Below are 18887 nucleotides of genomic sequence, written 5' to 3' on the forward strand. Positions count from 1 at the left end.
CCCATTTCCCTTTCCTTCTCTCATGTGTTTCAGGGCTTTTGCATTCCAAGTCTGTAAATTAAAAAAAAAAAATCCCTTTATATACTGACAAACAGGAATACACCCCTCTGAACTCAAAATGGTCGCCAGTGATGTCATTTTCAGGGATCTGTAGCGTAACGCATAGGCACTCTGAGAAGCCTATACGCCGAGCGTGAACCACTTGTGTCCCCTGCTTTAAGTTCCCTCCAGAGTCAAGCATACGACCGTAAAAGGTTCCCATGATTCGCAGGCGCACAGACGACTGCGTGCTCTCTCGTTAAGTTACTCGGCTGGCAGGGCGCATTTTCAAGCGGGCCGCTGCAGAGCCTTTTTTTTTTTTTTTTGGCTCCGGCGCTTTTAGCCCTTGCTGCTTAGGCGGAAGCTCTCGGTTAGGCACTCGCCGCTCTCCACCTCAGGCGGCACTTTCCGGGTTCAACACCCGTATCTTATTTGTGTGGTACAGTGCCTCCGCTGTAAGGCAGGGCCGTTCTCAAATGCTGGTGATTGATTTCTTGACTTACTATGTTGGAACCGGTTTTCAGACTGGTCCTGTTCGCCCAGACCAAAGAAGCTGCTCATCTGGTCGCCTGCCCTTCTTAAGCTTTGCTCCCTGGATATTTATGCTCCTGCGTTCAGAGACTGTACGAGCTTCTTCCTCCGCCTTACCCCGAACCATCACGTCAGCGCACGTCACTGCTCTCTTCCCCCGTTGGGAGTCGGTGAGGAAGTTCCTGACGTCTCCGTGTGCGCGGCCTGCCCCTCCCCTCACTAGCCGCAGCCATGGCGGCGAGCGCCAAGCGCAAGCAGGAGGAAAAGCACCTGAAGCTGCTCCGGGAGATGACGAGCTTGCCGCCCAACCGCAAGTGCTTTGATTGTGATCAAAGGGGCCCAACTTATGCAAATATGACGGTGGGGTCGTTCGTGTGTACCTCCTGCTCTGGCATTCTGTGAGTAACCGGGAGCCTGCTGCCCCACCACCAGTGATGGGATTGGAAAGCAGGAGGACCCCTTCCCCCCCCCCCCCTAAAAGAGAGCGAGCTTGTGAAAGCTAAACGGGGGCAGAGATGGGGAGGAAAGTGAAGGGCGTCGATTAAAAAAAAAGATGCTGGGGTGAAAGGGAGAGGTTGAGGGTCGAGGCCTGGGGGCTGTGGGACAATCAAAAAAATTAAAAAAAAAACAGTGGGGTGGGGGTCAGCCTTAAGCTGGGAATAGAGGAGGAGGAATATATACTTAGTTCTTGGAGGGAGCACATCGAGTTTCCATCCGAAACAGGGGGTCGTGTTTAGGAAGGAGTGAGGCGAAGGTGAGGGACCCGGTCTAGCAAGATAGCACAGTAGGGTGGTGCTGAAGACTGTGACCTGAAATATTACAGTGTTGAACGACTAAATATTCTGGCGACCATAAAGAAATGATAATAATTGGCAATGGAATTAATTTCTTATGTCCTTAGAGTGCTGGTTAGCCGTTTTGCAAGTGGCTGCCCCTTTTCTACATATCGGAACAAAATAACTATTAGGCATCTTTACATCTTTAAATAGTTTTACAGGAATAGGGCCGTGCTCTGCTGTTACTGTTTGAAGGAAAATGTTGAGAAACAGCGTGGCCAGCTTAGCTGTATGTAAGTAGGCTATAGTATTATTGGAAACAGGTGGCTAGAGAGGGCCATCCGTACTGAAGCTTCTTGTGAAGTACAGGAGGGATGGCAAACAAGGTTTAAATTAAACTGGATGATATGATCATACATGAAATGTTGGTGCTTTAAAGCTCAGCATTGGCTAACCCCCCCCCCCCCCCCCCCCCCCCCCCCCGTGGCACAAACCCAAAATTAGAAAAAAAAAGAATCTATAAATCTGGTCTCGAATGGGAGAACTTTTTGTTAGGGCGGTGATTGAAGATATTCTTATTTTTTGCTTCTTTTGAGGTTCTAACAGCCAACTTTATTGACTTTAATGTGTGGCCTCTTAGTAAGGCTGTCTGTGGATACTTAGAATGAAATTTGGTGGCACAGATGTATTATTTTAAATTAAATGATTGTTGCAGTTATGAATGAGACCCCTTTTACTAAGGGCTCTGAACACTATGTGGCTTCCCTGGCAAACCTGGTGAGTAGAAGCTGGGCCTAGAAATTGAATCTTTTCCACACTGCCTGAAAGGAAAGAGCTAGAAGTTGAGGTGTTATGAATAGGTCTTCGTGGTTACCGGTGTGGTTTTGCCCCTCAGCTATTATAATAACTTCTGGGTGAGGAGCATACTTTATGTAGACTGTTCGTTGCCTGGTGCAAATATATCCTTTAACTGATCTGACTCATGAGGAAGGAGGTAATAACTCATGAAAGCTAGTTAGAAAAGTATTAAGCTGGTCCAATAAAAAGGCATTTGTGTGTCAGTTTTTAGCTAGCCAATAAGTGTGATTGGCTGGGTTGATGACTTCCTCGGTCTTATCATGAAGGAGGAGGCAAACCTTGCACCATTTTGTTGAACTGCTTATAACTGGTTGTCAATGATTGTTGATGGTTTCTATATGCTCTATCAACCTAATGGGGGAGGTACTGTGTCAGTAAATGTTTTTTCATGTACACTTTAAAAGATGACATATCTTTCGATAAATCAAAAAAAAAAAAAATAGATACAACACAATGGCACCAATTGAAAATATTTTTGTGAGGAGTGCTCATAAAGATGAATCGAGGAATAATCTTTAACCAATTCAGCACACATCTTTCATAGTTTCTAATAACTGGGCTTAAGATTGTGTGTTTCAGAAAGTGCCTTTGAGGAAGGTTGTTTAACTGACTGTTCAAGAGCTTTTGTTTTTGTTTTGAGTTGGTGTGGCAAGAGGATCTGAATATTCTGTTGGTGGTGGCGGCTTTTAAGACTGCATTTTTGTATGAAACTGTACATATTGCAATATCGCTGAATGAGGAATATGCCTTTCTTTGTAGTTGCATCTGATTTTAATGCCCTTTGTAGAAGCAGTAGTGCAGGTTTACCATTGGCAAGTATTATGGGGGAGATTCTATATATGGTGCCTGGAAAATCTGTGCGGAAATTCATTTTCACTTAAGTGTATTCCAGTGGTATATCTATAATGGCAGGTTTCTGACTTATGCACTACACTTTTACTTCACTTCTTTTCTGAACCCCCTCCCCAAAGTTGTATTCACTTTTTCTGTGCCCTCCTTTCACCCCACATTTCTCCTCTTCAGAAGTGGAATAAGGAAAACTACTATCAACTATCTCAGCCTAACAGGAGGGGGGGGGGGGGGGGAGTCATCTACCAATCCTAGACATTTTGAGGTGATGGTGCTATCTTCCATATTGGGAGGAGTTCATCACCAGGGGGTAAAATCTTTCTATTAGTTACCACTGGCCTAATTATAGCGCTTGCTAATAAAATTAAACTTTTGAGAGTGGTGATTGACATCCAGTTAAGTGACAGGACAGGTGGAAGGTGTGACATACTCATATCACCTTCATTTTGCCTATGTTCACATTTGGACAAGGTTAGTTTGGCAACACCAATTCATGCTTTGGTGACAAGTAGATTCAATTACTGCACTGCATTATATCTGGGTAATGGGCTAGCTTGGAAGAAGTTACAACATTTGTAAAACAATGCTGCCTGTTTACTAGAAGGATCACATTGCACCAGACCTTTAGGTGTTTTATTGGTTACTGACACAAGCAAGATGGAAACTTGAGAGGCTGTGCCTAGTATATGGATGTTGGTCAGGTAATGGAGCACCCTTGTACAGTTGGCTCAGAACATAGAAATGTAGTAAGATTCTTAATCATCACAGAGGGGGGCTTTGGAGCTTCTTTGTCTGACTGGAATTTACATGGCATCTAGTAGGAAGAGATTGTAATATACTGTTCTCCAGGAGTTGAAAGAGGAACAGAGTTTACTGGGGTTTTTTTTTTTTGAAAGAAACTCTTAAGCTTGTTTTACTTCAGTTGTTTTAAATAAGTTTTTGGTAAAGGAGGTGTTGGGTATCTTGGGATCTGGTGGGGTGGGTATCATGTCTATTATACCAGACTTTAACTTTTATATAATGTGCAAACATATTGTTAGACAGTGTGATGTTATAATCTGCCTAGCCCAGTGGTTCCCTGACCTGATGCTGGAGGCACCCCAGCCAGTCAGGTTTTTGGGATATCCATGAGAGAGATTTTTATTATCTGCATAGCCTTTGATCTCAGTAGGTGGCATATTAAATCTATAAAGCAAATAGTGTTTAAATATTTCTCAAATTGTAAAATTGGTACATCATTGGGTTTTTTTTTTCATGATATAAATGGAATTTGGATTAGCCTAGATGTTCTGCGTTACTTCATAATGTTGGTTTTATATTATTTACATGTATCTGTTGCTTCTACACAAATATCCAAAGTTATAATTTAAATTCAGCCAAACATTGGGATTTTCACTCGGGAGCAGAGCAAAGTATTATAAAATTCTTTTACCTTAGCCAGGTAGCATGCGCTTTCAAAAGGTCCTGGGGAGAACACTGCACAAATACTGCAGATTGATTCCCCTCTACAAGTTATTACTGGGCAGTAAAGTCATGCATCAACATTCTCTCCCCCAGTAGGACTGTTCAATCAAAACTGAAGAGGAGGATGGCTCATGACACTAAAGCCAGAGCTAGCCACAAACAATGTTTGTTTGGCTGAATTTAAATTATAACTTTGGGTGTTTGTGTAGAAGCAACAGATACATGTAAATAGTATAAAACTAACATTATGAAGTAAAGCAGAACATCTAGGCTAATCCAAATTCCATTTATATCATGAACCCCCCCCCCCCCCCCCCCCCCAATGATGTACCAATTTTACAATTTGAGAAATATTTAAATATTAGTAAAAAAGGCCTGTTTCTGCCTGAAATGAAACGGGCACTAGCAGGGGCTCCCCCCTCCTTCCGTTGCTGTCTCCCTCTCTCCCGAGCCCCACGCGCTCCTTTCCTGTCCTCCAGGCTGTCCTCCCTCTCCTCTCCCACTCCCCTGTAACTCACCACTTTGTCCGGCGTTCCGGTGGCAGACGGAGAAGGAGTGGAGGGTGGGAGCGGCATTGACGGCGACGACGATTGTGGTGGCGCCATTTGTGGAGGGGTGGTTGGAGGGTAGCTGGGCCTTTGTGGTCACTGTAGGGTTCGTCGGTTGAAGCCATCTCTCTCTGGCCATGTCTCCACCCTCGACGTCATAACGTTAGACGTGAGGGCGGGGCTAGGAGACATGGGCAGAGAGAGATGGTTTCGTTTGGGCACATCATCGGGCGGTTTTCTTTGTTTGGCAGTCTGCAGCGATTCGTTTGCTCTCGCTCCGTGTGTTTCCCTACTCCTCCCCGTTCGTTCTTTTTTGTTTTTTTGTAATTGTTCCGCCCTCGACGTCATCACGTGTGACGCGAGGGCGGGGCAAGGAGACATGGTCAGTGTTGTGGCTTCACCACTATGAACTTACGAACCGGTGTGTGAGTGCCTGCAGTGACGTCAGTGTCTTCAGAACGTTGAGGGTGAGTTTTATTATAGTAGATTTACTTTATAGATTTATTATGCCACCTACTGAGATTAAAGGCTATGCAGATAATAAAAATCACACTGTCTAACATAACATGTTTTCATATTATATAAGAATGTCTGGTAGGGCTGCATTTTGATTAAAATTTTTAATCACAATTAATTGCACAATTAAAGGTAATTTATTTTTCTTTCCCACTGCAGCACCTTGTGATTCTGGGCAAGTCACTTAATCCTGCATTGCCCCCAGGTACAAAATAAGTATCAGTATATAATATGTAAACAGCTTTGATTAGTAACCACAGAAAGGTGGTATATCAAATCCCATCTCCTTTCCCTTCCTTAAAAGACTGATTATCTCTCACTCTCTTCTTTTCTCCCAGGTCCATTATCTTTCTTTCTTGGGGTCCATTTCCCCCCATCTCTACCCTCATGAGCAGCACCAAACTCTTCCTGTGGCTGCTGGAGCTCACTGCCACGGTTTCCACTGGTGGCCTCTCTAGTTCTGCTCATGGGTCAGGAGCTTACTGCCCTCCACCCAGCCAGGGTTTGGCAACTGCTCCTCCCAATCCCCACCACTCTGGTCAGTCTACCTTAAAGGTAGCTTTCTGTTACTCCCTGGCAGCAGTAGCGGTGCATATATGCTGCCAGGGACCAATAGAAGACTACCTTTAAGGTAAACCGACTTGGGGGTGTATGTTTGTTGGGGGAAAGATGCTGGATCATGCCAAGGACAGAGGTTGGGAGTGGAAAAGAGCCGAAGAGATATTTGGAGGAAACGGGAGATGCTGCAATGTGATTAATTTTTAAAATTGTGATTGATTAATGCATTAATTGCAGAATTATCCGATTAACTATAATATTTTTGAGCTACTGTATGCTACGTTTTAAATTTATTGTACCCTGCCTTGTACAAAGCCATCCTTTTCAAAAAGGTGGGTTATAAGTCAAAAACTAAAAGTAGGCTTCCTGGCTCCTAACATTTTTGGCAGGCCTACATAGAATTCTGAAAGGAATAATTAGAGCTGCACCTTTATTTCTGCTGTTAATATTAGTTTTGTTTTTATTTCAATTTGGGTCCCTTGTACTAAAGGGTGTTTATATATCATGCCAGAAATCAGCGCCAAAATGAAATTTGCCTAAATGTATTCTAGAAAGTACGCCTTAATTTAGACATATTGTATAGAATAAAACTAAAGTTCTGTGCGGTATATAGAACATGACAAGTGCTGCTGCACTTGACTAAATTTAGTCGCAGGCAGTTTCATCAAGTAAAACTTAGTGTAAACCCTGACACTTAAATTATGTGTGGAGCGGGTGCATTCTAAGTGTTTCCCAAGTCTAGTTCTGGACCTTGCCAGTCAGGTTTTCAGGATATCCACAATGAATATGCATGAACTTGATTTACATACACTGCCTCCATTATATGCAGATCTTTCATGCACATTCATTGTAGATATCCTGAAAACCTGACTGGCAAGGGGTACTCTAGGACCGAATTTGGGGAACACGGTTCCAAAACAACGCGCATAGATTTTAGAAACACCCATGGCCACACACAGTTTTCAGCTACACAACTTAGAATTTACTACACACCTTGTTACAGAATGCGCTTAGGCAGTTATGTATGTAAATTCTAATGCCATTAATGATGTTAATTAACATCCAGTTATCAAAGCTGATTAGCTTAGCTCATGTGCATTGTTATGGAATATATATAATCCTGGGGTTAAATGTGTGGCTAGCATATGAGCACAGGCTACTGCTGTATTTTGCCTTTTTGTGCATTTATCTATATTTAACATTTTTTTTGTGGAGGGTGGGTGTTTTTCGTTATCCATCTAGTGTGTTCTAATTAGTGTGCACTACCTGGATAGGACAGTTAATGTGAGCACCTACAACCTCCTATATAGAAGGTGGTAAGTGCTCCTATATTAGTTGTATTTAGGTGCCAAGCACTAGTGGCAGCTCACCACCTGCATCTAAAATATTATTTAACCCCCCCCCCCCCCCAAAAAAAAAAAGTGCTCTGTTAAATTGGACTTAGCATGTGGGAAAGCACTTTAAGCCCAGAGTTTACTGCATTTTAATAAAATGGCCCCTTTGAACATTAACAACTTACATAGATTTAAAATTGTTTGTTTATCGTTATTTACTAGACCGTTTCTTATTACATAATAAATCAGAACGTTTTACAATCAAATATAACATTAAAACAATTAAAATACACAAATCGGAAATCCATATGTGATAGAAAAGCACAGCAAACCATCAAAACTAAAAATATACAATTAATAAAAATTCATATATATCAAAAACAGCAAGGGGCATTAATCCCCCCCCCCTTTTTTTTTTAATATTTTTAAAATATGAAACTTTTATTTGTCCAAAATAAATTCTGAAGACAATGGACACATAGGTTCCATTTTGTCTTTCTATAATTTGATGAATAAAAAAGACTTCATAAGCTCAGTCATAGAACAAGATTATATTCACTGTGTAAAGGAAAAATGTTCATGTATATATTTGAGTAATGTGAAGCCTGTAATACTTGGAAGAGCAGGTGAGTTGAATAGCAGCCATGTGAGAGTGAAAATGCTTTTTTTTTTTATTTTTTTTTAGCACGCATTGTGGTCACATGAAAGAAACGTAAAGAATTGTATTTAGATATATTTCTTCTTCAGTTTTAGCTATTCAGTGTGATCTGTATTTTGTATGTTTTAAAGGAGTAAGAATGTACTCCAATTTAGAGAACATATTTGTGGAAGTAGCTTTCTTGTGACACTGAGTATGGAGACCATGGCATGCCTACAACTCTGATCAAGCTGTCTTGCTGACAGCAGTGAATTTGGCTGCTGTTGACATCAATTTCTGTATCCTGTATTTTCACACCACCCTATTTCATGCAGTATAGTGTTTTCCTTTTGTTTGAACACATGGCCCCTGCCCTCTCAAGGTTCAAAATACTGGATTGACAGCATTGACAAATGTGTTGCTGTGTCCTAGTTGAACCAAAAAAATCCCAAGCTCAAACCCATAGCTCTTAGTTTTGTTTGGATACAAGGTCAAAGAAGGGCAAGGCTTAATTTCCCAAGGACTCCAAAGCCAGAGCAGCAGGGGTGTTCTCCTTCAGTCTTTCTCTTCTGTTAACCTGCAGGGAAAATGAAGGGAAGGGGGCTGAGCTTGGAGCAGAAGAGTAGTCACTATGATCCCTGGAGTGGAGGAGTAGCCTAGTGGTTACTGCAGTGGACGTTGATCCTGGGGAACTGGGTTCAAGTCCCACTGCAGTTCCTTGTGACTCTGGGCAAGTCACTTAACCCTCCATTGCCCCAGGTACAAATAAGTACCTGTATATACAATGTAAACCACTTTGAATGTAGTTGCTATACCCATTTCTGTGGTTTTTGCAAGTCCCCTTTCCCTTCCCTATTATACCCTTTCCCTCCTGCTCTGCAGGGAACAGAAGAGATCATCTGAAGAAAAAAAAAGATCACACAGTGTACCATATAAGCTAAAGACTTTCTATTAGACTAAAATAAATAATACCTTAGCAAGTTTTAAATTATTGAAAAAAAACTCAAAAATACTAAGATGGTGATAGCAGTACAGCAGCGAGAGGGATTCTATCCAGTCTTTTGCATATGTGTGTGCCCGATGCAAAGAGCTCCTAGCTCTCTGAGAATGGGTCCTTTCTCTTGAGGCTAGAGTTTCAGACTTGGAGCTGAGGGAGGCATAGAAAAGGATTCCTCCAAACACACAGAGAACAAATTGAGGGCCCTATTTAAGCCACGCTAAAGGTGCGTTAGTGTTAGAGATGTTGCTCTGGTGGTTAGCGGTTTACCACCGATCCAAGTTGAGGGGTTGTTCTCTGCTTTCAGAATAATTAAATCAGATTTGAGGGCATCCATGAAGGAGGATCTGACTGAGGTGATTTTTCTGAGGACAAATTCTTCAAAGATTTATTTAAAAATTTCTCATGTGTGCTGTTGGATTCTCCAATTTGTGGACTTGAGTTGGATATATTACAATAGTATAACATTTTTGATAGTTATGAAGATATGTTACTTTGTAACTTCTATAAATTACTTTTTTCTTTTTTATTTGTACCCCGCGCTTTCCCACTCATGGCAGGCTCAATGCGGCTTAGGTACTTATTTGTACCTGGGGCAATGGAGGGTTAAGTGACTTGCCCAGAGTCACAAGGAGCTGCCTGTGCCTGCAGTAGGAATCGAACCCAGTTCCCCAGGACCAAAGTCCACCACTTTAACCACTAGGCCACTCCTTCTCTGTATAAGTTTATTTTGAATTACTTATAAATTTAATAAAATGCGTAATAGTGTATTTGATATATTTATTTGACAGCATTTTTTGTTCAGGTTCTTTTCAAACGCCAAGTATATGTTATGTTGTATTAGTCCTAATTTTGTGCATAAAGAAATATCCTATGTTTCTGTAATTGAATTTCTCATAGATTTACCATTTATTTTAAATATTTATATCCCTCGTTTATCAAGGCGGATTATAAGTCCACACTCATAAACAATATACGCAAACAGTATTAATATGCCCCAAAAATTCTATCTAGAGAGGTAAATGCAATACATAAGTAATAGTCTGTTAAAAAAAGCCTTAGCAAAACAAGAAGTTTTAAATAATTTTACAAACTTGTAAATTTCCCACTGCAAATAACTGGGAAGCTCATTCCAAAGAACAGGGGCAGCCACAGAAAATGCATGGTTCCAAGTCTCAACATAGTGGCATGTTGTGGCATTGCAGAGTCAGAGAGTAATTTATGTCTTGAGATGTACAATTTCAGTATAGTAGTGAAGTAGTCGGGTACAACAGCATATATATATTTTAATTTTTTTTATTTTTGTTACATTTGTACCCCGCGCTTTCCCACTCATGGCAGGCTCAATGCGGCTTACATGGGGCAATGGAGGGTTAAGTGACTTGCCCAAAGTCACAAGGAGCTGCCTGTGCCTGAAGTGGGAATCAAACTCAGTTCCCCAGGACCAAAGTCCACTACCCTAACCACTAGGCCACTCCTCCACTCCACTTAAAGACTAACTTCAGAATCTTAAACTGCACCCTGTGACAGGCAGCCATTATAAACTTTTTAGTACAAGCGTTATAGGAGCAGAGTGATCACCTGTAATTAGCCGGGCAGCAGCATTCTGGACAATCTGCAGAGCCTGGGCATGGGCCCTGGACAATCTACAGAGCCTGGGCATGGGCCAATGACATCCCTAAATATAAAGTTACAAAAATCAAGCTTAGACGCACCAGGCTCTGCACAATTGACTGTAAATCAGCTGCTCCTATGCATAGGAATCTTGAGTTGGAGTTGGTCAAAGGTTTAGTGTACTGATTCCACAGTTCTGATTGTTAATCATAGTCGGGCATGAGCCAGCCTTGAACCAGTGCTCCTGCTTCTGGTATTCCAATCTTGGTTTCAGGTACTTTTTCATACTGTAGGCTCTTGGCCATTCTTGTTTCCATATCAGAGAGCTTGACTCCAAAGATTCATTTTCCATGGTTCCTCCTCTGCCAGAGAGATCCAGAGGTTTCAGTTTCTATGGTTCAAACCTGGCTGCAAGGGAACGCAAATACCTGAATTTAGGTTTCATGATTTTGAGGCCGACTCTAAGTACACCCCTTATTTGGCAGCTTGACCCATAGTGGTAGTACCATCACAGTATTGCTAGGGGTTGGAGCTGCTACTTGAGCCCAGATGACAATAAGGCAGGGAGCATAGGGGGAAGGCTTCTGTCCCACCTCTATACCATAAACAAGACCTCTGGTAAGTGCTGTACAGGGGAGGGAGGGGGAGTACATAATGCTTATGCTGGGTTCAAGAGAATTGGAGAGGATCAGGATTAGATTGGGTTGTGAACTTTGCGGGGGGGGGGGGGGGTTCACACAGACTTCTTTTTATTTGGGCAGCAGCTGCAGCCACATCTGATTTAACAAAATTGCACTGAATTGAAAATTTTGTGAAAATGAAAACCTGCAAATAACACAGGAAACAAAAGACAAATGTTTTTAAGCCTTCGCACCCCTTATTCTTTATAGCTTCATCAGTGGCCTTGTTTAGCATTACTGATCACAAGTTTCAAACGTGTGCTAATTCAACCCTTATTTGTATCTGCCACCCAGGGCTTAAATTTCTGGCAGAACAACCTAGAGTGGAATTCTGCCACTTTTTGTGTGTGTGTGTGTGCCCCTGGCCCTTGATGACCTGAGCAGAGCCAGCAGTGCAAATCAGTTCTGACTCCACCATGGAAATAGAACAGAGTGGTTAGTAGTCACAGATCATTTCTGGGTCGCCAGCCCCATGAAGTAAAACAGAGCCAGATGTGTAAGAACTGCCTACCTTGAGAGGCGCAGCCACATGGCCTTGATTTTTGCAGAGCTCCCCAACAACTTGAAGGGGCCATGAAGAAAATGGGCAAGACTGAATATGCAGAGAGACTGTAGCCCACTCCTTCTGTCACTACTTGTTGTGTTAGCTTCCTGGTGCTTCTGCTGCTTATTGCCCTGATTTCATGAGCTTTGCCACCTCTGTTGCTGGAGGAGGGGAACAGTGAGTGAACAGACAGGAAGAGGAAGGGCAACAGCATGAGTGAAGGGCTCAAAGAAGCTGTGTATTGTGTGGGAGACGAGAGAATGAGTGAGCTAATCAAATCTGATCTGGGATCTGAGTGAGGGAACCAGAAACCTAGGAGTGAGATGATTTGGAGTGGTTGTAGGCTGTTAACGAGATAATGAGGGATGGAGAGGAGAGAGAGCATTTAGGGCACCTTTTTGTGCGTTATTCTAAAAACAAGTCTAGACCAAAACATTGAAGTTTTCGCCCTAGATGTTTGTTTTGTTCCATTATGGCTGTAAAACGTCCAAGTGTTAGGCACGCCCTAAACCTGCCATAATCCCGCCTCTTCAATGCCCCCTTGTGATTTGGATGCACTGTAGGCGAAATGCATAGACGTTTTGAGAAGAAATCTGTCAAAATGATGCTTTATGACACTGGATGTTTTTCTCTTTCGAAAATGAGCCCCATAGTGTATGTGTAAGTAACTCGACTTGAGCTGCTAGTGAAAAGATGTGAACTAATGATACTGCATCTGAGAAAATAAACACTTTTTACCTCTTGTTTCTTTAGCTCTGGGTTGCTTCTCTTTGCTTGCCATCTGTCAACTATGTAAACCTGAGGTTTTTGGAAAAAATAGAACAAAATGGAGTTTTTTCCTATATTCAGATTCTGTCCATTGTATAATTCTTTTTTGAGAGAGGCTGAAGCTTAGTACTACAGCTTTTCTGCTACTGTGTTCAAATTATACTTTTACAGATATAACGTATGTAGATTAACTACACACTTTTTCTCTTGAGGTATTTTTAAGAGAAACTAGTTTTTATAAATCCGTTCTTTGTTTTAGGGAAATGAATGGTTGGTGAATTTAAGTGATTATTGGCACGATTCCTCTGTTAAATATCAGAAAATGATTGTTAGCTGTTTGTCTAAAGTGATATTGTATAGTATGATTGCCTTTTCAATAAATATAATTTCTAGGTGCTTTAAAAGCATTATGCTAAGGCATATTTTTGTAGAAATAGACAATTCTGCAGGAAGTTGGTAGAATTTGAAGGTTGATAGTGCAGGAAATATTTTTCTGTACTATGACAGTCGCAATGCATTGCTGAAGACTGAATATTTTGCTGGGTCTGCTAATCGAGAATTCCTTTAATGAAGCTTGTATTTGTCATACGCCTACAAGCCAGTTTGCTTGCACACTTTTGCAACATCACATCTTTTATCCCATCATTTAATTTCCTTAAGATAGGGCAGGGAATAAGTTGACAGAAAGTTGTGCAATCAAAACTGATTCAGGAAGTATCTGTTGTGGTTTTCTAAAAGTGATACTTTCAGGCAGAAGTCCCATAATGTTGTTAGCACTATTTGCAGTTTTTTCCTCTTGCTTGAAGTAAAAGGGTAAAAACTTTGTACAAAGATGTTACAAAATTATACAACTTGTAGGGCATTTCAAGTTTTTTTTTTTTTTTTTTTGCTGTATTTGTCCCAATCCTGGCTCTTAATGTATTTGCTGTTTTATATGTTATTATTTAGGGGCTATTTTGCCAGACATTGGCACTAAATACTGAGCATCCTATTATATTCCTATGGGCTGCATGTCAAGTAGATCATGCTAGTAGTGTCCATTAGTACTGTTAAGTTTTAGTGAAGGGGCCCCCTAATGATGGAGATTAGGTTAATGAAAAACAAAACAAATTTTCCTGTGACTTCAATCAACTGTAGGATACCCACCCTATCCTTTGAATAAGAGCTCCTTCTGTTATGAATTGAGGACACTTTTTTAGACTGAAGATTTCGTGATGGTTAAAATGTTTTGAGCCCATGTTGTACCTCCTGGAAAGAAGCCTTTTGGTTCATTTCATGCAAGGTTTATTAGCTCCAAACTGATGCCAGGTAGGCTTATGCATGGGACCTCTGAAGTCTAATATTGATGAATAGGATTAACTAGTGTGTTTTTATTTTTGTTACATTTGTACCCTGCGCTTTCCCACTCATGGCAGGCTCAATGCAGCAGGCAATGGAGGGTTAAGTGACTTGCCCAGAGTCGCAAGGAGCTGCCTGGGTTGGGAATCGAACTCAGTTCCCCAGGACCAAAGTCCACCACCCTAACCACTAGGCCACTCCTCCACTACAGTGCTTCAAGGCTTTACTGCTTTGAACATTTTTCATGTTGTGCTGTTTTAAAGTATTCTGAATCATATTTTAAAGTGGGAGTTTTTCACAGCTCTACACATCATACTCTGTGCTTTCAACAGGAAAGAGCAATCAGAAATATGCAGGTGAGCTTTCTTGGTTTCTTCTTAGTTTTTCAATAAGTCTTTGAATCCTTTCACACGTTATTAATAGAAGTCCCTTTTGTAATAATTTAAATGATTCCTGGCTATTTAGTTGCTACCAGCTTTACACAGCAGAATGGCATAGTTTCTGCCCTTGGTAGGAAAACTCAAACTCTTTCACAGTGGCGTAGCAAGGGCAGGGCGGTGGGGGCGGTCCGCCCCGGGTGTCAGCGGGTGGAGGGGTGCTTCGCTCCCGCTGCTCCCACCCTCCCTTTAAAAAAAAAAAAAATCAGTGAAGCGGCGTGGCAGGCAGCGCCTCTCATCTGCCCTGCTTGTAAAAGAAGTAGATCTCCTTGTCATCGTCGGGCCTTCCCTCACTGTGTCCCGCCTTCCTCTGAGATAACTTCCTATTTCCATGAGGGCGGGGACATAGTGAGGGAAGGCCCGACGATGACGAGGAGATCTACTTCTTTTACAAGCAGGGCAGACGCGAGGTGCTGCCTGCCACGCCGCTTTACAGATTTTTTTTAAAAGGCAGGAGAAAAGGGCTGTCGTCTCGATGGAGCTGGTAGGCGGGTTGGGGGGCCCAGATGGGAGAAGGGGATGGGGAGCGAGCCCTGATGGGAGAAGGGGATGGGGAGCTCAGATGGGAGAAGGGGACTGGGGTGGGGCTGGAACTGGGGTCTGAGAAGGGGCCATGCCTGGGGCTGGTGGGAAAATGGAGCATGCCTGGGTCAGGTGGGAGAATGGATATGGGGCTGAAAAGGGGGGCCCTAATTCAAGGCATGTGGATGAAGGGGCCTGGAACTGGGGGCTGAAAAGGAGGGTAGGTGAGATAAGGAGGCTGGGACTGGGGGCTGAAAGCAGGGGCTGAAACTGTGGGGACTGGGGGCTGAAAAGGAGACAGGGAGAAGTGGCTGGGGCTGAAGCTTGGGACTGGTGAGAGAAAAGGGCTGGGGTAGAAACTGGGGGCTGAAAAGGGGACAGGGAGAAGTGGCTGGGGGCTGAAACTGGGGACTGGTGGGATAGTGGGGCTGGAACTGGAGGCTGAAAAAAATGGGCAGAGAGAGGGGGGGACAGATCCTGGATGGAAGGGGGAGTGAGAGGGAGGGCAGACCCTGGATGGATGGGAGAGGGGAGGGCAAATGGTGGATTGAAGGGGCAGAGAGGGCAGACAGTGAATGGAAGGGAGAGAGAGAGAGGGCAGACGGGCAGATGTAGATGGAAGGGGCAGGGGGAGGGCAAACATTGGATGGAGGGGACAGCAGAGAGGGCAGACACTGGATGGCAGAGAGAGAACAAAGATGCTGGATGGAAGACAGTGAAAAGAAGATGAAAGCAGAAACCAGAGACAACAAACTGTAAATAAAATATATTTTTATTTTTTTGCTTTAGGATAAAGTAGTATTGTAGCTGTGTTAATAAATGTTTATAATAGAACATGTAAACAAGGCAATCTTTTTATTGGACTAATTTTAATACATTTTGGCTAACTTTCGGAGAACAAAACCCCCTTCCTCGGGTCAGGATAGGATACTGTAACAGCACTATACTGTATTGACCTGAGGAAGGATGTTTTGGCCTCATGAAAGCTAAATGTATTAGTCCAATAAAATGATATTATTTTATTTTCTATATTTGTTTTATTATTTATTTGTTAATTTGTAAAGTGGTGATTGGTACTTGTTAGTTTTTTCAAATTTACATCTGCTGTCTTTATATTTTGCACAGTACTTGGGGACATTTTCTGTTTCTGTGGTGTTGCATTGTATGCAGAGCCTGGCATTGGGGGTTCAGTTTAATTTTTGTCTAAATAGAAAGTTTATGATTACTTATTCTATAGTGGATTAGGGTGTATCTGTGTTTGTGAAAAAGACATGGCTTTCAGTTGGCATTGACTGTGCAGGATCGACGATCTGTACTATTCTGTCTGGTTTTGTTTTACAATAGGTGAATTGATGTTCTAGTGCTCATTGTAGTGTTTAAGATGTTTTCCTTTTCCTTGTGTGATTCGTAGAAATGACTGCTTATGGTATGGTAGAATTGCTCTATAGGTCCTTAGTGTTTTGTATTCTCGGGATGCCTAGTTCTAGATTTTGGAGGGGGGTGTTAAAAAATGACCAGCCTTGGGTGTCAACTACCCTAGCTAGCTATGCCACTGCGCTTTCAGATGACTGAGGGTCTTCTGTGGACTGCAATCTTCATTTTACTGCAGATTTTCTGTTGAATTTAGGTCTTTGCTTTGATTGGGCCACTCAGACATTCATTTTATGCTGTGAAGCATTGCTGCTTTTGCTTTGTTCCTAGAATCATTGTTCCACTGAAAGACTCCATTTTGGTCTCATCAGACAACAAAACCTCCCACATGCATGTGGTTTGTCTTTGCAGACATTAGGTGCCACATTCTATGGCTTTTATAAGCTGTATCTTCCTTCTTACCACCCTTTCATATAGACCTTTGTTGAATAGTCAACATTTCCTCTCAGCAGTTCCTTAATCCACAGCTACTAAGTGTAGTAAGATGTTCTGCTCAAGGCAGTGTCTTAAAAAGTGAAATAGATTTGGCCATGCCCCAAACATGCTGAAATATTCTTGCAGCCCTCCCGCAATCTGTACCTTTTAAACAACTTTATCCTGGAGTTCTTCCAGCAGCTCTATATTTGGCATGTTTAGACCTTTGCTTCAGGCTTAAGTCTTATGTGAATAAGAGCTTAATTTTTCATCCAGGAGTATTTGAATCAGCTCAGCTACAGTGTTTGGAAAGAGATGGGCTTTATTTAACTTACCATGAGTTTTCTTAAAGCAGTTTTGGGACATGGAGCTAATTTCAGCTTGTGACAAAGGATGAGAAGACTTAGGCAATCAAGACTCTTTTTTTGTGAGTATTTCTGTAATTGTTCTTTCATGGTGAAAGTGTAGATTGTATGGGTCAGTGAAACAATTTAGATTATTTTTATTTTTGGTAGGTAATGAATCATAAATAAACTGAGACTATTCTAATGTCTTTTGAATTCTGTGTTTTTAGACCGCAGAATGTGAAATGTATAAAGATTTGAAGACTATTTTTTTTTACAAGGCACTGTAGTTCCGATTTCTATAGTGATTTGACTGTATTATAGTGAAAACCAATGTAGTTGTGTTCCTCGCCAATGTGAGTAAGCAAGAAACGAGAACTGCAATGCATTGTATTTTCATTAAAAAGGTGTTATTGTTGCTATACACTGACTTCTGTTAAGTATATTTTGCCATGTTAAAATGTATATCAGAAACCTTTCTTTTAATATTTGAAGAAAAAGGTGTAAAATATAGTTATGAAAGATCAGACAATAATGCTTTTTAACAGTTGCATACATATGTTTATAGGATATGTGAATAAGCTGTTATACATTAATAACCAGAATTAACTATTTTGTATTCAAGTTCCCCCACACCATCCTCTCAAATTGAAAAGGTTTTTGGTAACTTTTCAGGAGGAAAGATAACTTTTAAGGCATGTTCAGAAAATAAATTAATGTTCAATGCTTGTCCATGGTGTGGGAGAAAAACTTCCTACTTCAGATCATAATTAGGCAGACCGCAAGCATTGCAAGAGGATATCACCCCAAGCCCCCCCCCCCCAAAAAAAAAACAAAAAACAAAACCTGTCTGAACTGCCTTTTGAAATAGCTGTAAGGCAGAAAAGAGGCTCCTGCCTGTCTGGAGGAGAGATCAGCTGACTGCTCTAGCAGATATCTCTACCTCCTACAGTATACCTTTCAGTCCAGCAGTGCTAGGCATCTTCCAAATTGGAACAATATCTGACTCTTCTCTTCCTCCTGTGCAAAATGAATCTCTGTATTGAGACAACTCCTACCCATGGCTTCTTCAGCATATATCAAGAGGTTCTCTTCCTATTGCAACTGAAAACAGAACCCCATTCAGATGTTTGCCTTCTTGAAATGTATAGAGGCCCCAAGTGCCAGCATGGCCATCCCGCTTGGCCTGCAGGAATAGCAGTTTTGTATGTAGCAATCCCCATTATCTATTCATCCCATATCTAAAAAGATATATATATATATATATATATATATATATAATTTATCATATTTAGATTATTATTCAAGCATACATCTTGAAAATAGATGATTTTTAAGTAAAAAAACAAACAAAAAAAACAAGCAAACAGGAAAATACAATAATACATTATTACACAAAGTATTGATCTATTACTCATCTGTAGTCCAATATCTGGGGGCAATTATACAATACTAGAGGAAATTAGAAATCTAAGATAACATAATAGCTTCTAAACTTAAAGTAAAAAGGCGGCTGAGAAGGGCAACCAGGAAGAATTACTTTCACGGAGTTGAAGTTGTTAATGTCCTTGGAATTGGTCTAGGTGACTCTGCCAGCTTAGCTTCCAAGAAAGAATTTAATTGTTTTGAGTAAAAAAAACCCCCATACTTAATAGAATTAAATTTCAAAACACACTTGCAAGGAAAGT

At 41.5% G+C, this 18887-nt stretch overlaps 1 protein-coding gene across 5 annotated transcripts in view; it reads left to right on the forward strand.

Moving 5' to 3' along the window:
* Positions 1-383: 383 nt before the first annotated feature.
* Positions 384-18887, forward strand: part of AGFG1 (ArfGAP with FG repeats 1) — a 145369-nt gene continuing 126865 nt past the window's right edge. For 3 of the 5 annotated variants that reach the window (XM_030215708.1, XM_030215709.1, XM_030215710.1), the window contains exon 1: positions 384-968. In XM_030215708.1, coding sequence (XP_030071568.1) covers positions 802-968 — 167 coding nt within the window. In that variant the 5' untranslated portion in view covers positions 384-801. Of the gene's footprint in view, positions 969-5767; positions 5787-18887 lie in introns of those variants that run through there. The other 2 variants (XM_030215707.1, XM_030215711.1) reach the window with 2 other exon arrangements.

The sequence above is a fragment of the Microcaecilia unicolor genome, chromosome 10, assembly GCF_901765095.1.
Source record: "Microcaecilia unicolor chromosome 10, aMicUni1.1, whole genome shotgun sequence".
Taxonomy (NCBI): domain Eukaryota; kingdom Metazoa; phylum Chordata; class Amphibia; order Gymnophiona; family Siphonopidae; genus Microcaecilia; species Microcaecilia unicolor.